This window comes from Hemicordylus capensis, chromosome 3 (assembly GCF_027244095.1).
Source record: "Hemicordylus capensis ecotype Gifberg chromosome 3, rHemCap1.1.pri, whole genome shotgun sequence".
Taxonomy (NCBI): Eukaryota; Metazoa; Chordata; class Lepidosauria; order Squamata; family Cordylidae; genus Hemicordylus; species Hemicordylus capensis.
In genome coordinates, this window is record NC_069659.1 from 315,232,002 (window position 1) to 315,246,591 (window position 14,590).

The window sequence follows — 14,590 nt, forward strand, 5'->3', positions numbered from 1 at the left end:
GGGCAATTCATGCTGTTAATGATACTTCTCCCAGGGGGAATTGGTGAACACTGACTAACTTTGGGGCTTGTGTGGGGAAATAGCAAACTTCAAGGGAACAGCTCATTACCTAATAAATTTGTGCAAAGCTTTGTCTTGGAAATGACTTGACAGAGAGTTGAAGTTCAAAGACAGAATCAGGTTTATTTTAGGGTTTCCGGGTACAGGAAAGAAATCTTGATTAGGAAGCAATACAATTATGAGGTCATTCATACAATCAAAAACTGTGTTCTACCCAGGTTTGGGAGCTGTGTGTGCTCCCAATTTTCAGTTGTGTGGAAGCAAGGTAAGAGGGAAACTTGGGTAGAAATAATTGTGTGGAAGCAAGGTAGGAGTCAAACCAGGGTAGTTTTTCCTCCTACTGTGCTTCCACACAATCACTTCTACCCTGGTTTTTCTCTTACCATGCTTCCACAGAATCAAACACTGGGAGCACACACAGCTCCCAAACCTGGGTAGAACACAGTTTTTGATTGTGTGAATGGCTTCATTAACTAGCAAAACTAACCAGGCTAATAATATCAATAGTACTAAGTTGAAACTCACAAAGAGGTGTTTTGGCTTGAGATCCAAATTAAATCTACTCAAGGCTGACCAGAGAAATGGTCTTGGAGAACAGTTTTGGACTTTAAAGTTAGAGAGTGGGAAAGAGGGGAGCAAGAGACTTAGGAGCAGAGATTAGTATACATCATGTCCTTTCCGGTGGTGTATTTCAACACTTGTTGCTTGATCGATGTCGAGGGATCTCTCTCCTTGGGGAAGGCAGGATGCAGGAACAGGGACACAAGTGCCACTTGAGGGTCAGGGAGTCAGAAAAAGTCCAAAGGAGGTCTGATCTCAGGGGAGCAGTTTCTCGCTGCAGCCAAACATGCTGCACATATTGGGCCTGGAAGCAGGGCAGTCTGGGGGTGAAAAGCAGGACAGGTACGAGTGCCAAGGCACAACAAGATGGTATAGCTGATGATGCTAAGACATATGAACACGCAATTGGTGAATTAGGGATGTGCGGTTCGGTTCAGATCCGAACCGGTTCGGATCCGGAGGTTCGAATCCGGAGGTTCAAATCCGGACCGAATCGGGCCCTTTCGGTCCGGTTCCGGACCGAATCTGGGCCGGTTCAGAAAATCCGAACCGGTTCGGATGTCCCATAGGCTTCAATTGACTGTATTTAGTCTTTATATTAAAGTTAAAGTGTGTCCTCCATTTTGTGGCTCCTTCCTGGAGGCTGTTTTTCAGGCATTGCATTGGCTGCGTTATTGATCCTTTGATTGGCCAGAATGAGTCTTGCACTCTGGTAGGCTGTTGGCTGTTTGCACTGTTGAGAGCTGGCACCCTGTTGGCCTGGGGGGGAGTGCAAAGGTGGGGGCTCCCAAAGGAGGGAGTTTCAAACCTATATAAATCAAGCCTCTAGCCTAGAAACTTCTCTTTGGCTGCAGTTGTGGGATCATCATCTGAGACCCTTGCTCTTTTGCTGCTGGTGTCTGTGAGTTCCTGACTGTGTGTCCTATATTAGTGTGTGTCTCTGCTCTCTCTGTGTGTTGTTGTGTGCCACCTTCTTTTGTCCATCTGCCCTCTGGGTGTCTGTCTGTCTGTCCAAAGTTACCTTCTTTACTTTTCCCTCAACTTTCCCCAACTTTTCCTGTTGTTTTTTTCTTCTGTTCTCTCCTCCTTTCCCCACCCTCCCTTTACCCTCTCTCTCTCTCTCTCTTTCTCTCTCTCTCTCTCTCTCTCATTCCTCCAAAAGTTTTGGCTTCCCCTCCCCCACCCCCACCCATCTGCATTGCTTTCATTTATTGCTGTTTGTGCCTTTCCTGTCTTGTTTTTGTTCCACTTTTTGATTTTCATTCAATTTGATTGTTTATTGCTTCTGTGTTCATTTCTATATTTGCTGCTTTGGTTGGTTTGATTGTTAATTAATAATTTGTGCCATTGCCTGTGTTGTTGTTGCCCGCCTGAGTTCTGTTTCTTTTTGTTCAGACTGAGGATTTAGTTTATATTATTGTTGCAACTGATTCATTGGATTCTGATTGTTAATTTGTTCCCACCCAGATTGTTCCCCAATCCTCGCTGGTGCTGCTGCCTTTTGAGTCCTGCCTTCTTTAGGATTTTAGCTGTGTGAGCATCTTTGGTTCTGGTTTTGTTGTGTGTGTGTGTGTGTCCCACTCCCTTCCTCCCTGTTGGTGCCCTCCCCCACCCCCGAGACTTTCTGCCCAGTTTGGTTCAAGGTTTTCTTTTTTTGACTTTGCATATTGGTTGGTTTGATTCATTGATTGTTCCCCTCTGTGTGGCCCTGCTCCTAGCTTCCCCCCTCCCTCCCTCCCATCAAGAAACCCACTCCCCCCACCGCCACCTCCACTCCTGCCCTGCCCCCTCCCACCCAGATTGTTCCCCAATCCTCGCTGGTGCTGCTGCCTGTTGAGTCCTGCCTTCTTTAGGATTTTAGTTGTGTGAGCATCTCTGGTTCTGGTGTGTGTGTGTGTGTGTGTGTGTGTGTGTGTGTGTGTGTGTCCCACTCCCTTCCTCCTGGCTGGCTTCTGTCTGTCTGTGGTTGCCTCAGTGGCAGGCACGGAGTGAGGCGGTGGCTTCTTTGGGCAACACATCACCCATCATGCAGAGCAGCAGGTCTACCTCCTTCTTCTCTCTGTGTGTGCTGCTGTGCTGCTCCACTGCTGCCGCTGGCAGGCAGCGGCAGCAGTGGCTTTTTTGTTAGATCAGAGAGTTGGTGTTGTCTCTCTGAGTGTCATCTTAGTTGCTTGGGTAGGTGGTAGGTAGGTATTAAGGTGGACTGACTGGGTGTTACGTGTAGGGCGCCCAGAGAGAGGGGCAAAGAAGCTGGGGTGGCAATTGATGGGTGCCCCTAGCATTGTTGGTGGGTTTCTTGAAGAGAAAAAAAATCCCATTGGCTAGAATGGGGATTTGGGGCAGCCCCGTACCCACCTCTGTGGGGCAGCAGCACCCCCAAAGTGGGTCCAGGGCCATGGCAAAAATGGCCTCAGTCCCTCCCGGCAATCCCCGGATAGATAGGAGTGATGGTTTTTTAAATTAAGATTTCCTAAGGCATTAAATAACTGCCTCTCTCAGAGCTATGCTGGCTTTACCTTTCACCCACTGACTCACATTCTATTCTTACAATTAGATATTATTTAATGCCTTAGAAAATCTTAATTAAAAAAACCATCACTCCTATCTCTCCAGGGATAGCCGGGAGGGACTGAGGCCATTTTTGCCATGGCCCTGTACCCACTTTGGGGGTGCTGCCACCCCACAGAGGTGGGTCCGGGGCTGCCCCAAATCCCCATTAGCCAATGGGAAAAATTTTATTTTCAGAAATTCACCAGTAATACTAGGAGCAACCAATTGCCTTGGGATTCTTGGGGTGGGGGACACCCATGGGTGCCTACCGCCCACCCCAGCTTTTTGCCCCTAAGTGCTCTAGATAGGGAGTTATGGACAAATTTGAATTTTTTTAAAAAATTGTAAAAAATCAGAGGAAGGTCCAATCGACTTGAGGTTTGGGTGGTAGGTGGAACACAAGGTCAGCTTTAATGCCAGCTACTTTTTGAGATCCAAACCAAACCAGGGTTTGGTTTGGACAAAACCAAAACCAAACCACCACCACCTGGTTCGGACCCGGTTCGGATTCGAACCGGGCGAACCGGTTTTGTGCACATCCCTAGGGTGAATCCAGAGAAGAGACATACTGCATGGTGGTCTCGAGGATTGAAATAGGCCGCATCTTGCCCTGGGGGCAAATGCTGACCACACCTTTCTGCTGAAAGGGGTGACATATGTGATAGACAAAAGAATACATTGTGTCCGGTTCAGGCTTTGCTGGGTGTGAATAGGCTGATACACCTGTGCATGATGGGCAAAATGGGTGCATTAGAGCTTATCTTGTGTAGTCAGGAAAGAGGTTGGGCATGCCTTGGAATTTTTTAACAAGTGTGCCTCCCTGCCCCCAGCCAACCATTAGCACTTCTTGTTAGAAAGATGAGCCTGTTACCTCTTATCTGTTCCTTCCTGTGAAGGTGATAAGCTTGAGCTGATCCGATGTGCTAACATAGAGGGGAGCATTTGGCTATTTATTTAGGAGAATAGTGCTTAATTAACTTATGTTTACTTCAGCTACCTCACGTGCACTGAAATCAGAGAGCCAAGCAGAGGAATAGTCCTCTTTCAGTTGCGAGTCACATTTGACCTGGAGTTACCTTTCCCCAGGCTATCAGCCAAGTGATATACCCTCATGAATTAGCTTCATGCGAGCAAATGCTGAGCCCAAGATCCCATGAGTTCAGAGAGACAAAATTGAAACTTCAAGCCTGTAGCTTCAAATCAGGTGTAGGGGTGCTGCTGGGAGCCCCCAAATAGGCTGTCTTGGTAACAATGCTCACTACCACATGCCTGGCTCTCCACCTTTGCTTGTCCTTCCTTCTTGAATTCCCCTTATACTTCCAGTCCAGTTAAGGTCTTGGGGTGGTTTTAACCTGTGATTAACCCAGAGCATGCTGAAATACTGAGCTGGAACAAGGAAATAATTTGTCACAAATGTCAGCTCCACTCTGTATGTGAGAATAAGTGAGACAATGGGCCAGTTCAGATGTCACGCAAAACCACAGTACAAACCCAATTTCGCAGAACATCCCTGAGCCTTGAGAGCATGCGCCCCTCTCCCTGCCAGCATAATCCTCCCAGGAACTCTGCGTCTAATTCAGGTTAGAAAGAAATCAACATCGGATGTAACATCCAAACTGATCAGTCTTGGTTTGTTCTCACCAACTTGCTCAGTCTTGGTTTATGTTCAACAACTTGCTTGAAACAAACCTAGATATGAACCCAAGTGGGTTTCATATCTAGGTTTCTTTTAAGCATGTTGGGATAAAACGAGATTGGTCAGTTTGGGTGTCATGACAAATCTCGATTTCCCCCCCTAATCTAAACTGGAGATAGAATTCCTGGCAGGCTTTCACTGGCAGGAGTGGGAGAAGCACACACTTCCTAGGCATAGCCTTGTTGCACAGAACCAGACTTTAACCATGATGCTGCAAAATGATGTCTGAATTGGCCCATTTAAAATGGCACATCCAAATGCCAGTGCTGGAAGAGCATTTCAATTTATTAGGACATTCAGTGGCTTAAAATATTTCAATTTTAGAGCATTTCAATTTATTAGTATTTCAATTTTAGAGCATTTTAATTTATTAGGACATTCAGTGGCTTAACATAGTTCCATGAGTGTCCAGAGGTGATGGGCAAGAGGGGGCAGCCCTTCCTGGATTGAGCCAATCCCATTGAATTCAATGGGGCTTACTCCCAGGTAAGTGGGTTTGGGATTGCATCCTTTCCCCCTCCCTCAGAAAAAGCCCTAAGGACACCCATGTGTACTTTAATGAAAAGGGCTCAAAGGTAGGTTCCAGCATGAATTCACTGAGAATTCATTACCAGTTTATATTCTTGAACTCAGACTTCATGAGATTTGGAGAGGTTTTCTTGCTATATAATAAGCTGCCCTACTGTGCAAATGCATCACTAGTAGCTGCTTACTGGGTGCACTTTGCATCCTGTGACTGGAGTACAGGAGGAGGAACACTTACTCTGATTGGATCTTGCATTCATTTGTGTGTTGAGCAGTGCTGAAAGTGGTGTGCAGCAGAGACAATAGACGAAAAGCCTTAAGTATGGCAGATGTTGATAATCAATATTGTCAGGTCACTAATGGAGCTCTTGACCTTCTGGAGCTCTCAAAGGAACATAATAGATATACTTAAATCCAGGGATTCAAAAATTAATGAGGGCCACATATGCAGGTCTGTCAGTAACAATTGCTACAACACTGTACTTAATTCTGCATATTACACAAACAGTTAACCAAAAGGTTTATACAGCTATAGATATATATGAAACAACAAAAACCATATTGGGTTAGCTAAAGTTCATGCATTGGAGACTATAATTTCAGCATGTTTTCTTGGAAGTCAATCAATTATCTTTATTACAGTCATAGACAAGCATATTACTTGGAAGTAATATCCACTTAAATCAATGTTTCTTTTCTTCTGATGGAAAGAGGAGGTTCCTTCCATCAAAGGAAATTAACTTTGACCCTTTGGATCCAACCCTTTGGTTATCATTGGCCTAAATGATAATCCACTTGTCAAGAACATTCATTGTATTTGTCCAGACTACAGGTCTGAATGCTTCCAACAAAAGAAAAACCCTTCCTAAATGTGGAAGGCTAGCAAACCATCACACAATAGCCTTAATTTCACATGCTAGCAAAATAATGCTCAGGATCATCCAATGCAGATTAGAGCCCAATGTGGAAAGGGAAATGCTGGATGTTCAAGCTGGTTTCAGAAAAGGACAAGGAACAAGAGACATTATTGCTGATGCACGCTAGATGATGATGATGATGATGATGATGATGATGATGATGATGATGATAGATAATTGAGAAAGCCAAAGAATACCAAAAAGAAGTCAATATGTGCTTCATTGACTACAGAAAAGCCTTTGATTACATTGACCATGTCAAGTTGACATGGTCAGCTTGAAACTCACTGGGTGACTCTGGGCCAGTCACTTCACTCTCAGCCTAACCTACTTCACAGGGTTGTTGTGCAGATAAAAATAATCATGTACTCTGGACATGTTGTAGAAAGAGTGGGATATAAATGGTTTTGGTGTTTTTTTTTAAGTTGTGGAATATCCTTAGGAAATTCCACAGGCTGTTGGGAAGATGATCAGGTCAATCTTCTTAGGATACACTCTTAGTGCGTGGGTGCTGCTTGCACCCTTGCTTCTCCTAAGGTAAAGATGGGGTGCAGAGCAGAACATCCATTAATCTACTAGATGGGGAAGATCATATGGGAAGTAGGTACTCCTCAAGGAATACAGAACTCAGGCTGTTTTCTAGCCAGTGTTTACTACAATGCCCTTTGGTAAGGACCACATTTTGAACAATTGTCAGCACAGTTAACAGCATGTTTCTCCTTTGGCACAGCAGACTCTGTTAATGAATAATCTAATTGCATTACATCGTGAAGCATCCCAAATACCTTAGATGTGAGCAGAATTAATATTTTAATAATTCACTATAAAACATGGCTCTACAAGTATATGCTTATGCCATTTTTGCCCTCACGGCACCCAGGCATCTTGAGCAAAGCAGGTCTTGATCTATGATACCAGATGTATCTGGTATCTGTTTGTATTTCATAGAATGAGAGGCAAATGGATAAATCCTCGGAAACAATGGCCTGCCATGTGGCTCAGAGCTTCTGACTTTACCTTTGCAGGTTAGGAAGGAGCCAGTGCTGTTATAGTGGCATAAGAAAGAGCCCTAAATGGCTTTCACCTCCGTACCATGATTTGGATCTAGGAATCCAGTGAGTGCTGGTCGGTAGGTCAGGCATTCATCATGTGCACAGTTAAAACCTTTATATATTATATATAAGAACAGGCATGGAGAAGACATCATCAGAGTGACTGCAGGAAATATAACATGTGGCTCTTTTACGAAAGCAGACTCCTAGTTAACACAAGTGTTACTGATCTTAGTAGAGGATGTTCACTGTACAGTACTTTCACATATGCTAGCTGAGAAAGCATCCCCAGCCCAGATCCAGCTGAACTAGGCAAATGTCTGTCATGATACTAGGCTTCCCTGCTATGTTACCCTAGAATTTTCTATGCCTTAAGTTGATAAGTCCTATGTCAGAAGACCCAAGTCCATTCAAAGCTATCCTAAACTTAGAATACTTGGGGAAAGGCCATGAAAACAATGACTCCATGTCTTGCTGATCTTGAGAATTTGTAGGAAATGGTGTGTACGTGCGTGGGTGGGTGTGTTTCTTGCCTTGTACTCAGTTAGACTTCTACCCTGCAGTTATTTTCATACCAACAAAGTATGAAAGTATCATACCCTAGCACCTGGACACAGTGAACAATGTGCTTGCAGATTTCTGTGTCTGCAGATCAGATGCTTAACTCTAGCATTCTGTTTGCAAAGGCAGGCATAAGTTACTGCCCGATGATCAGCCATGTACTGTATGGTGCATGAATGATCCCCAGATGTATTTCTCCATCTTGACTTTGACCGAGTGCAAGCATTCCATTTTTAAAAGAAGAGCTTAACTCCTTTTTCATTTTCACTTTGTGGTTGATCAGTTACAGACTTGAACTTTGAAAAGGCCACATCCTTTTCTTCCTGTTACAAAGTTCTAAATGCCCTTAAGTCACACATTTATTATTATATGCAACAAGTTTTACAGAACATACAAGTCAGTTTGAGCTCCCTGATGACCCCAGCTTGAGGACAGATCAGATTTTGCTCCTGCCACCAGTTTTACCAAATATGGATTATTTCCTTTGTTCTACAGAACTTTATGAGGGAAGTTCTGTAGGAACCTACTGACAACTGAGCCTATTTTTGCCTGAAGAAGCTCACCTATATTCTGTTCCTTGACTAGGGTGGCATTAGAGCAGGCCTGCTCAATTTAGGCCCCCCAGCTGTTTTTGGACTACAACTCCCATAATTCTCAGCCACAACAGCCAATAGCCAGGGATTGTGGGAATTGTAGGTCAACATCTGCAGGAGGGCCAAAGTTGAGCAGGCCTGCATTAGAGTGACAGAATCCAGGATCTGATTTTATACATACACAGCTGGGTAGCAGTGAAGTTGTAGGCCAGTTAGTATTATATGTCCTCTGGCCCTCTCAAATGCATGTAAGAGGAGCATGGTGCACATGTCTCTCTGCTCCCAACATATTGTACCATTCCTCCATGACTCCACCACTTTAATGATGCAATGGGGAGGCTTCACCCAAACCATTATTTCATTATGTGGATAGAATACTTTGTATATTTTACCCGCTTATTGCTCCTTATTACAGTTAGGTGATGGCAAGATGGTGGGTTGATTGTGGGGTGAGAGTGTACACACCCATGCTCCCCCCTCATGCCTTGGAGAGGATTGGTGAACATATCATCCAGACCAGCCTTGTAGAAACGAAGTTTAGAGATGCCTGTAGGTAGATAGATTTATGTCACCATATTTTTATGAGTGTAATCATCATGTGAGAGCCTTGTGGTAATTTCTATCAGAAACAAATTATCAAAAAATTATCTTTTCCATCCATTGCAAGCAGCACCAATCACTGGAAAGAGAAACTCACATGTGATAATGAAAATTTTTGTGTGTCCTGGATAGAAGTTGTAGCACTGGTTCAAGGCCTCTTATTTGGTATTTAAAGCCTCTGAAGTTTTCCTAGCTCTCCAACATCTGTATAATATATATTGGTAAATTTTCTACAGTAATGGGAAGCACATAGATGTTAGAAGTTGAAATGGCATCATGGCTTCATCCCAGGACAGAATGCTACTTCAACTGCAATAGCTGTAGATGTAACAATATAGTCTTTCCCCATCATATGAATAAATCCATCTCCAAAGTTGAGATTCAGGCATCACATCATTCAAAAATTTGAGAGGACCAAGCATGATGCTTTGGTTTGGGGTACATTCTGTACACACATTCATAGAGTTATTGGGACCCATTGCAAGAGCAGATCATAGCATAATTAAAATGCAGAGTGGCTAAACTGATAAAATATAGGGCCAGTGATAATGGTTTTCTCACAATGGTGATATTACCCAACAGAGTTCATAAATATTTCAGAGAGACTGGAGAATACCAGAATGAACGCAACAGCCAACCACTATAAATAGGTTACGGGATTTATAAGGAAAAATGAAAGTGAACAAACCTAAATGGCCCTAAGCAATTCATCATGACAGACCAAATTCAAACATTTTGTTCAGTAAACTGACAGACTTTTATGCAGAAATGATATACAAGACATAAAATAGATGCTGCCTTTGATTAAAACAACTCTTCTTTCTCAAATGTCAATTTAAGCAGAATGAACTGTCAAATAAGGATGATCAATAGTAGCTCCTGAGCTGAATATGAGTGACAATTTGGCATTAAATGTTGTTGTAATCCATTTACTCCAGAACAGTTCCAATAATTCACTGAGGCTATTCCAACTACATGTAGCCTTGGGCCACATTCCTTCTCCCCTGCAGTAGCCACTCCACACTGCATACATACGGAATGCACTGCATTCAATGCAGTGTGGAGTGGCTACTATAAGGCTCTAGTACCCCTTCCCTTCCCCCACATGCCATCTTCTTGCCCAGCACATCCTGCTATGAACCTGGTACACTGCCATATGCTTCCTGCTAATGTGTTGCAGGAAGTGCAGGCTGATGGATGCTAAAAGGTGAGTTGCAGAACTGTGCTAGAAGCACATGACTTGGCTGCATTGCATATCACTGGCTGATACACAGAGCAAGAATGCACCAGCACAGTGAGAAAGCAGCCAAAAGCAGCTTCCAAACAAACTGCACCAATGCAGTGAGGAAGCAGCCATTTCTGATACCCTCCCCTTCTCCAGGAAGTCCTCTGTGCTACCTGAAAATATGCCCCTGAGTGTTGCTCAGCCCTCAGGGACATATCTTCAGATGGCTCAGAGGGCTTCCTGGAGAAGCGGGCTGGGATGGGGGGGGGCATCAAAAATTGCTGCTTCCTTTGCTGCATCAGTGCAGTTAGTTGGAAAGTTCTGTTAGGCTGCTCTCACACACTCTCTGTACCAGTACACCCTTGCTCTGTACACCAGTCACTAAAATTAGCAGAGGTAGAGAAGTAATTGCTAGATTAGACCCTTCCTGTGGAAGTCACTATGCACTCTGCTCTGTTTGTCTGGAGGGAGCAGAATGGCAACCTCGGGTGCCAAATATAAAAACATAAAGATATCAAAACATTGGCATTGTTCTACCATCATAACATGTTGCAATAAGCTTTCAGTTGCATTGTTCAGGTAATGTAACAGGAGGAATTGCCCAGGCTTCTCCATTCACCTGTCTAAAAATTGCTGCATACCTAGCTTTCACAGGTTGCCCTTTCTTTCTTCTGAACTCAAGTTACTACTTCTGTCAGGAAGTGAACAATATAGGCCACATCTGCTACACAGAAAATCAAGGAGAGCTGGTCTTGTGGTAGTAAGCATGACTTGTCCCCTTAGCTAAACAGGGTCCGCCCTAGTTGCATATGAAACAGAGACTAGAAGTGTGAGTAATCCTATATAATAAAAGGCTAAGTGAGTGGCCGTGGCTTTGGAATGTTGGGGATCTGCGTCCCTGCCTCCCTGGGCTGTTCTGGGCCTGCGCGAAGCGCAGGCCCAGAAGAGCCCAAGGGACACAGGACCTCAGACACCAGTGTCCCACAGCCACGGGCAGCCATTAGCCGGTGTGTGGCGGCGGGGGAAAGTGGCCGAGGCGGCGGCAGAGCCGCCGCCTCAGCCATGAGCTGCGGCACGGCGAGAGGAGGCCGAGGCAACCAGAAGCGGCCGCCCTGAAAAAGGCGAGGGCAATGGCGGCGGGGGAAGACCGAGACGGGGGACAGGGAAGCTGGGCGAGGTGGCGGCGAAGCCGCCAACGAGGCCCCCGCCCGCTCACAGCCGTCGCCCCCGCCTGCTCACCCACCCTCCCAGCTGCCCAAAATCACCTTCCCCGCTCCCCCCAAAAAAAGATTAAGGGCCAAAATGGCCCATGAGAAGGTCGCCGCCCCCGCCTATCGCCCTCCCAGCTGTCGAAGACCACCTTACCCGCTCCAGCCCGAGGGAAAAGAGAGGAGCTCACGAGCAGAGCTCCTCTCTGTGCTAAGTCACTGCTCAAACTGCCGCTATGGACGCAAAGGATGCCTATTGCGTCCACTGCGACAGTATAGGCAGCAGCTTAACACAGAGAATAGCTCTGTTTCCGAGTTCCTCTCTTCTCCTTCGGGCTGGAGCGGGTAAGGTGGGCTCCGGCAGCTGGGTGCGCGGGAAGGCGATAGGCGGGGGCGGCCACCTTCTCATGGGCCATTTTGGCCGTTATTCATCCACCCCCCCCCAAAAAAAAGTAAAAGCAAAATAAGGAAGAACAAAAACAGAGACAACAACAAAACAAAAAACAAAAAGAGAGAGGGGACAAGGGGGGGGGGAAGAGACAGAAAGAGAGAGAGAGAGACAGAAAAGACGGGATAGAAAGCTAGCGCCCGTTATCATAACGGGCTTAAAAATACTAGTGTAAGATATTCCTCTTATGGGATGGAGCTGCTCCAGGAAGACCATCTAGGTTCCAAGTTCCCTCCCTGACATCTCCAAGATAGGGCTGAGAGAGATTCCTGCCTGCAACCTTGGTGAAGCCGCTGCCAGTCTGTACAGATAATACTGAGCAAGATGGACCAATGGTCTGACTCAGTCGGGGGGCTAAGACACCTCCAGCCTCAGAGGCAGGATGCCTCTGAATACCAGTTGCACAGGAGTAACAGAAGGATAGAGGGCATGCCTGCAACTCCTGCCTGTAGGCTCCCAGTAGCATCTGGTGGGCCACTGTGTGAAACAGGATGCTGGACTAGATGGGCCTCTGGCCTGATCCAGCAGGGCTGTTCTTATGTTCTTAGTATATGGCAGCTTCCTATGTTCCTATTTCTATTAGTTTTAAAAACTAATTGGTTTCCTTGACCATTTGAGAGGGATCACGAGTGTAATATCCAATTCCTAGTGCAGACTTTCCATACAATATAATATTCCCTTCCATCCCTGATTTTTTTTTAATGTAATAACTTTATTCACTACTTGATGAGAGCTTTGATGGACTTAACCCAGGGTGTGTGTTTTCCCATTGATTTTGTGTTACCATAAAGTTTGTTATAGCAATGTCGGGCATAATTAGTGTTTTAATCCATGTGTACTTCCTTCAGAATATATTTTTAAATTCTGTTTTGAATGTTTGCTTGGTTTATTTTATATGTGATGCTGATAGTGAAAGCAGAGCAAACAGTATAATTATGATTATTCCACCAATGTGGCTGTACAAGTGCAAAGCACACAGTTGATGTAGCAACCAAGTCCGTATTTTTTAAGACAGGCAAACCTTAATGCATCCTGAAAGGGCTCTGAATCTCTCATGCATAAATGCTGATGCTTCTATTAAAACTGCAGCGTTCCTATAGAGTGTAGCTATAATGTACAATCCATAAACTACTGGCTTCTGTCTGCTTCAATAGAGTTATCAAGACCCGTGAGGCGTGAACACCATGTCACTATTTGCAAAAGTCCCCACCCATGAAAGTGAAATTAACATAAAAGAAAATGAAAAGGGTGGGGGGGAGTAACTCCATGTCACACTGTGAAATATTGCACATTAATTACCCGGTGTGTGGTTTCCCAGCAGCAAGCAGTCCTTCTTACACATGGCTTATATATGAAACTCAGGAAACCCACATAAAGAAAAATGTAAACTCCAAGAGAGAAGACAGGGTTAATGTGCCAATGACAGCACTGGGGGAGAGAGTCTCATTTCTCAGAGACTGCTTTTTTAGAGCATAGCAAAAACAACACCAAATTCAGCTTGTTGAAATGACATCCGACTGAGAGGCTGGACCTAAGAAGATTCTTTCAGGTTCTGACAAAGACCTGATGTGCTGCCATCTGGTATACTGGTAGATAGATTTCACCCAATACTGTTCATTTTAACCCTAAGAAATATAATCTCTTTAAACCAGGCTGTAGTTCTCAGGAAATAAGCAAACGTTTGGGAGTTCTGATATGCTCACTGACACCCATTGTGTTGGAAGTGCACTGATGACATTTAGTTCCTTGACAAGTTGTCCTCTAGCTCTTTCCTGAGAAAGCGAAAGAGACAGGATGGATGGGTGAATTGCATGTGTTATTTTCCTGCACAGTTCAATAGGCTTGTGACTTTGAAATGAACGCACTTTCTCCTTGTTCAGGGCTTTGTCGGCACTTGAGTTCAAGTGTCTAATTACACACATCATGCAACAAGTTTAAAATGCCATGCAAGGCATAGCTTTTTGTTGGAACACTCACCGTAAACCATGGCGCCTCCCGTTTCATGCAGAAAGCGGAATCGGTGGGTTTTGAACAGCCAAATGGTGAGTATCGTAAGGATGAGCAAAAAGTTAAAGACCAGCAGCTCCACAGCACCCTGATGATAAAACTGGTCCTCATTTTTCACTGAGCCCAGTTTCCTTGTCTTCTCCATTTCATCTCTGTTTAGTTCCACTACTCCAGGATTGCCCTACAAAACTAACTGGAAAATGCCAAACCAAAGAAAAATGCAGAAGTTCAGTTCTGTATGGCTTTGGTAACAGAAAGTCTAGACAGCACTGAAATGCACAACAAACACATCTGCTGTATTTGCAGCCTCTCGGCAAAGTGCCACCGCTCAAGATTCAGCTGGATTCTGGTTACAACTTCCTGTTTCCCTCTTAAAGCTGTCCTGTCTCATTTTTTTCTGATCTTGAAGATGCATCACCGTAATTTATTTTAGTCAGGGATGTGTGGATCGTGTTTTCCATTGCAAAAAGTGGTTGTTTTTTCAATTTCAGTTCATATACAAGGAACATGGCACAATTTTTAATTTAAAAAGCGCCATCATTTCTTACAAATGTGTTCTATTTTAAAGTTTTTAAAAACTGCTACTC

At 44.5% G+C, this 14,590-nt stretch overlaps 1 protein-coding gene across 2 annotated transcripts in view; it reads right to left on the reverse strand.

The window, feature by feature from the left end:
• SLC9A9 (solute carrier family 9 member A9) overlaps positions 1–14,311 on the reverse strand; it is a 455,942-nt gene extending 441,631 nt beyond the window's left edge. For both annotated transcript variants that reach the window (XM_053308421.1, XM_053308419.1), the window contains exon 1: positions 13,974–14,311. In XM_053308421.1, coding sequence (XP_053164396.1) covers positions 13,974–14,148 — 175 coding nt within the window. In that variant the 5' untranslated portion in view covers positions 14,149–14,311. The remainder of the gene's footprint in view (positions 1–13,973) is intronic.
• Between the last annotated feature and the right edge of the window lie 279 nt (positions 14,312–14,590).